Raw genomic sequence first — 6,313 nt, 5'->3', positions numbered from 1 at the left:
CAGGCGCTGAGCCAATTATTTGAAATTTTAATACATATAATTTATCATCAGAAAAATCCATGATTCTGTGTGTGTATTAGATTCAAATAAGACTCCTGGCTTGGGTAAGGAATTCCAAGATTGGAGACTGAATACTGGTAAAATATGGCAAAGTTGGTTTTTCATCAGTCCAGAAGCCACTTAGTCCCAGGTCTGGGCATCACCACCTGTGGTAAATTCAGCTTTGGAGCAGGGATTTCCTTAGTTAACAACAATGATAATAGAAGCCTTCATAGAGTGCTCCATGTTCTGTGTCAGTTTTGCCTGAGCAGACAGCAACCCCACAAGACAGGTAATGTTCCCTGGAATCCTGCCTCCCTTTGTTCTCAGCCTCCTCCAACCTTCTCACTTCTCTACCCATCCAAATCCTATAGGTCCTCTGAGACTTAGATCAAATGCCACCTCCTCCTTCCCCAAAGATGCACCAGCCTCCCCTTGATGGATACCATTGGTCCTCCCCCAATCCCAGGACACCCATCTGCTTTTCTCTCACGACACTACCACATGCTGCTGACACAAGAGCTCCCTGCAGGTGTGTGCCTTGTCTGTGGACTAGACCCATTTACCTGTGTGTCCTCGGTGCTGGCCCCACATGCAGTAGGTACTCAGCGTACTTTGGTTGCTGAATGAGGAGATCGAGAGTGAATGAGAGCTGATGAGATTATGGGCAGAGGGCAGGGTGTGGGTGAATGGGGGAGGGATGGGCAGAGAGCTGGATGGGCCCTCAAATCCAGAGCAGTCTGGCCCTGGCCTTGCTGGGAATGACAATGGGATCACAGCCAGCACTTCTGCAGGGTGAATAACCTCAGTGCTCTGCCCCTTCAGGTCCTACCCATATCATAAAACAGCAAGAGCTTCCTCTTTGGGGCAGGACAGAGAAAGGGATGGGGTGATTTAGGGGTTGAGCCTCAGCATTGGGAGAGTTTAAAAGCCAGGACACTAGACCCCTCAGCACCAACCGGCTCCTTACTCCTCTGCTCTCTAGCCTTGAGACTTCCAGCAACATGGCCTTCAACGGCAAGTTCGAGATGGAGAGTGAGAAGAATTATGATGAGTTCATGAAGCGCCTCGGTAAGTGAGCACCTGAGTATGCCTTCCCAGGGGCTGGTTTGTCATTTCTGGGCCAGCAACCCAAACCCCTAAGGCACAGTGAGACAGGACTTCATTCATTCACGAATTTGTTGAACAGCTACTCTGTTCTAGGCTCTGAGGATAAGAAGAACCATACAACATTCTTTAAAATACTTAGAGAATATTACTATCTCTACTTTACCAATGGAAAACTTAAAGCCCAGAGAAGTTGAGTAATTAACTTAGGGTCACACAGCTAGTAATTAGTGAAGTGGAATCTTGTTTGAGGTAGAGAATTGGCATTTATTCATCAAAGCATTTACTGAACATCTGCTATATGCAAGGGCTGTCTCTGTGTGACTGATGGGGCTTCAGAATGATTGACTCAAGTCGGTAGTCAAAGTCATTAACACCCGGGATCCTATGATGGGTGGTGTTATCATACCCTGCCTGGGAGAGGTAACTAAGCGGTGAATAGAAAGAGCAGGTTTGATTAGCCATTCCTTCACTCAGTCATTTAACAAACTTTTGCTGTGGTGGACACTGTCAGTAGAGAGACCAACAATATCACTCCTTCTCTAACTACTTGACTTATAACACCGATCCATTGCGAGAAATCACTGACACAGTAGATCCGATAATCCTGGGGAAATTTCTGTGCCTTATCGAAGTCTGAGAAAGCACAATTGTTGAGATTCAGAGACAGCCCCAGGGGACCCGAGCCCAATCTCCTGGCGCCCACTTCTTACTGCCCATTGGTCCAGAGCAGCCCTGAGAGCAGGGCCTTTTTCCCCTGGGGCCTTAGAGAGGCAAGAGCCCTTTGGAGTCAATTATTGTCAGTGGTCCTGAAGGAACCTGTGACAGTCCAGTGTTGTGGGATTGGAAGTGAGCCCAGTTCTAAACCCGATTCTGCCACTAAACTCTCCCAAGAAGCTGGGAAGCCACTTTCCTGATGTGGGTTTTGTTTGCTACCTAGAAAACAGGAGCATTAGAAGACACAGTCTTATACTCTGGGAGGCAGACATAGGTGGATCACCTAAGCTCAGGAGTTCCAGATCAGCATGAGCAAGAGTGAGACCCCATCTCTATTAAAAATAGAAAAAAAAGGCTTGGCGCCTGTAGCTCAAGAGGCTAAGGCGCCAGCCACATACATCAGAGCTGGCAGGTTCGAATCCAGCCGGGGCCTGCCAAACAACAATGACAATTACAACCAAAAAATAGCTGGGTGTTGTCGTGGGTCCCTGTAGTCCCAGCTACTTGGGAGGCTAAGGCAAGAGATTGTGTAAGCTCAAGAGTTGGAAGTTGCTGTGAGCTGTGATGTCATAGCACTCTACCAGGGTAACAGCTTGAGGCTCTATCTCAGAAAAAAAAAAGAAAGAAGGAAATAAAAACCAGCCAGGCATTGGCTGTAGTCCCAGATACTCGGGAGGCTGAGGCAAGAGAATCACTTCAGCCCAAGAGGTTTTTTTTTTTAGACAGAGTCTCACTTTGTCGCCCTTGGTAGAGTGCCATGGTGTTATAACTCACAGCAACCTCAAACTTTTGGGCTCAGGTGATCCTGTTGCCTCATCCTCCCAAGTAGCTGGGACTATAGGTGCCAGCCCCAATGTGTAGTTTATTTTATTATTATTTTTTTAAAGACGGGATCTCACTCTTGCTCAGGCAGGTCTGGAACTCCTGAGCTCAGGCAATTCACTCACCTTAGCCTCCCAGAGTGCTAGCATTACAGGCATGAACCACTGTGTCCAGCCGAACCCAAGAGTTTGAGGTTCCTATGAGCTATGACACCATGGCACTCCAGCCTGTGCAACAGAGTAAGACTCTGTCTCAAAAAAAAATGACACTGCTTGGCACTGGTAGCACGGTGGTTACAGCGCCAGACACATATACCTAGGCTGGTGGGTTTGAGCCTGGCCTGGGCCTGCTAAAACAATGACAATTGCAACAAAAAATAGCTGGGCATTGTGATGGGTGCCTGTAATCCTAGCTACTTGGGAGGCTGAGGCAAGAAAATCACTGAAGCCTAAGAGTTTGAGGTTGCTGTGAGCTGTGACATCACAGCAGTTTACCATGAGGATGACCTAGTGAGACTCTGTCTCAAAAAAAAAAAGAAGAAGGCGACACAATCTTGAAGGTCTTACTCATCCCAGAACTTTGTGAGCTTAGCAAATTTCTGTTATGTTTACATGCTATTACCATCAGAAGTTCAGCTATTATTGACGGGCACCCACTATATGCGAGGAGCTTCACAAGACACAATTGCATTGAATTTAATTCTTGTAACAGCCCTATGAGATGGGCCTCATTATTCCCAATTTGTAGATGAAAACACTGAGGCTCAGAGAGATAGTGACTACCTGGCTCATAGCAGTACTGGGATGAAAAGTCATGTACCATCTGTCTCAGTCACTATGCTCTTAACCTAGTGTGGCTAGTGTGCCATGGGAGGTGGGGAGGGGGAGATTTTTCTCCAGATTACAGGGTTAAAAGCAGCTCCTTACATGGCCACTCTGCTTGTTGCTGGGCTCAGGGATCTCCAGCGATGTGATCGAAAAAGCCCGCAACTTTAAGACCATCACCGAGGTAAAGCAGGACGGGCAGGATTTCACCTGGTCCCAGAGCTACTCTGGGGGCCACATTATGACCAACAAGTTCACCATTGGGAAGGAATGTGACTTACAGACCATGACCGGCAAGAAGTTCAAGGTGAGAAGCCTCTGGCTGATTTCTCCATCTCAGACATGGTCCCCCTGATCTCAAACCAAGGCTCCTTTCTCTAGTTTAGCCTCTGGAATTCAGAGTTTGAGTCACCTGGCAGTTTAATACTCCTAGTTTTTAATAGTCAATCATGGACACTATAATGATAATGAAAATAGCTAATATTTGCTGAGCATTTAACCTAGACATCTGCTGAATAGTGGATTCATCTTAATGCAGTTAACCCTATGAAGTTGCTACAATGACTTTCCTCATTTTACAGATGGGGAGGGAGCTGCGTTGTGAGATTAAATGGCTTGCCCCCCACCCCACAGCAAGGACAGGCCTTCACACTGGGGCAAGTAACTATCTGAGCCTCAGGCAATCTGGTTCCAGAGTATAACTGACGTTTTGTGCTATCTCCCAGTTAATCATAGAGAAAGGGCCCAGGCCTGGGAGTGAGCCCTAGCTGGATTTAAAACTATGCTCTTCCATGTGCCAATGTGGGGCTTTGCGCAAGTCGTTTCATTTCCCTGTCCGGTATGCAAAATGGGTTGAGGTGCCGTCCCTAGAGAACGTTTGGAAGCACCTAGCATAGTGCTAGAAGAAAACAATTTAGTAATTTTCTTTTTTCTTTTCTTTTCTTTTTTTTTTTTTTTTGAGACTAGAGTCTTACTCTTTCATCCTGGGTAGAGTGCTGTGGCATCATAGCTCATAGCCACCTCAAACTCTTTTGCTTCAGCTTCCAAAGTAGCTGGGACTACAGGTGCTTAGTAATTTACTTTTGCTGTAGAGATGGAGAAACTGATGTTCACAGAGGCCAAGTAGTGTCCTAAGGCCCTGCAGCCAGAACGTGGTTGGGAATAGCCTGTCTCACAGAACAGCACAGAGCCTCTGCAGTGGACAAGCCCTCATCTAGGGCACACAGTCGTCAGTCCAATGAGTAATCCAGCCTGGTGGTTCTTTCTAAAGCAAAGGCCCCGATGAATCCCTGCTTGGCCTTCCATGCTGACCTGCTCCCACCCACATGTACATTTATCATGTGCTGAGGATAAATTGGCCCAGCAGTCCGGCCGCAGACAGCCTACCCCTTTTGTCACTTCCTCCCAGTGTAGCACAGAGATAACATGCCTGGACCCTGAAGTCTGGGTTTGGATCTGCAATCTTGGGTAGCAGAGAAGCTAAAGGAGGTTGGCTGTGTCTACACTATCCAGGCTCGTCCCTCAGGCTTTCTGTCCAGTCTGGATCCCCTCTGCAGACCCTAACCATGACCGTGAGGGTACTTTACACTCCAGGATGCCCAGGCCAAGAATAAGCAGCCATGGTATTCATCTTTTTCTGCTTGGATTTTTAAAAGGTTAATGATCTCTCACGGAAGTCTTTTTTGGGTCAGCACATGTTGATTTGCCGTATTCTTTTTAATGGGTGCACAGTATCCTAAAGCACAGAAATGCCATAATGCATGAAACCACTCCCTCATGATAGCTATGTGGGCTGGCCTATGCCGGAGATTTGTGTTGTTCGCTGTTACAAACTCTGCTGCAATCCACATGCTTGGACACCATCATATCCTCCTAATACCGATGATGGTAACTAACGGTGGCTCACACCTAGGGAGAGCTCGCCGAGTGCCAAACACTGTTCTCTATACACTGCACATCTGTATATGTGTGGTGAGGTAGGTACGGTTACCAGCTCCACTTTGGAGGTGGGTAAACAGAGGCATAGAGAGATTAAGTGACATATTCCAGGTTGTCTGTCTTTATCTTAGGAAGGATGTCATTGTATGTCCACAGTCAGATTTCTAGAGGAGCTTGCTGGGCTGCAGGAAGGCCTCTCATCCCCAAGGGGCTGGTCTGTGTGTGGGGACCCGGACAACGCAGGCAGACTTAGTGCTATGCTTCCCTTATAGGTTACCGTGGAGATGGAGGGTGGGAAGGTGGTGGCGAACTTCCCCAACTATCGCCAGACCTCGGAGATCGTGGGTGACAAGCTGGTGGAGGTGAGTGCACTGCTGGTTCCTGGGATGATCCCTGGAAGTTGTTCTGCCCCACCCCACCCCCATCACCAGCCACAGTCCCCCAGAGGCGGGCCTCTGGGAGGTCAGCTTTACAAGCACTTTAAAGCTCTGGGTCCATGTTAGTTGATCTTCACAATAACCTTGTTAGGGTGGGTGTTTTTATTTCCATTTTACAGATGAGGAGACCGAGGCACAGGGAAGCTAAGCAATAGTGGGAGAACGGGCGGATTAGATAACAGTGCTGGGATTTGACTCTAGGCAGTTTGATTCCAGTGCCCACACTCAGCCACCTCAGGGACAGAAGTCTGGAAGCCTGTGGCCCCTTCAGGGGCAGCCACCACTTTACTCCATTTCCATAGGAGACTTCAGAATCTTCTGAGAGCTTCTGATTTCTTTTTTTTTTTGAGACAGAGCCTCAAGCTGTCCCCCTGGGTAGAGTGCCATGGCTTTACTGCTCACAGCAACCTCCAACTCCTGGGCTCAAGC

General features: G+C 47.8%; 1 protein-coding gene across 1 annotated transcript in view; it reads left to right on the top strand.

Annotated features, from left to right (window-relative positions):
- Positions 1–961: 961 nt before the first annotated feature.
- FABP6 (fatty acid binding protein 6) overlaps positions 962–6,313 on the top strand; it is an 8,105-nt gene continuing 2,753 nt past the window's right edge. The window contains exons 1-3 of the mRNA XM_003781988.2: positions 962–1,110; positions 3,641–3,816; positions 5,720–5,809. Coding sequence (XP_003782036.1) covers positions 1,044–1,110; positions 3,641–3,816; positions 5,720–5,809 — 333 coding nt within the window. The 5' untranslated portion in view covers positions 962–1,043. The remainder of the gene's footprint in view (positions 1,111–3,640; positions 3,817–5,719; positions 5,810–6,313) is intronic.

The sequence above is a fragment of the Otolemur garnettii genome, unplaced genomic scaffold (assembly GCF_000181295.1).
Source record: "Otolemur garnettii isolate 467f Iridium unplaced genomic scaffold, OtoGar3 scaffold00003, whole genome shotgun sequence".
In the NCBI taxonomy this organism is placed as follows: Eukaryota; Metazoa; Chordata; class Mammalia; order Primates; family Galagidae; genus Otolemur; species Otolemur garnettii.
The sequence above is the reverse complement of the archived record's forward strand: the minus strand, read 5'-3'. Positions and strand labels throughout refer to the sequence as shown.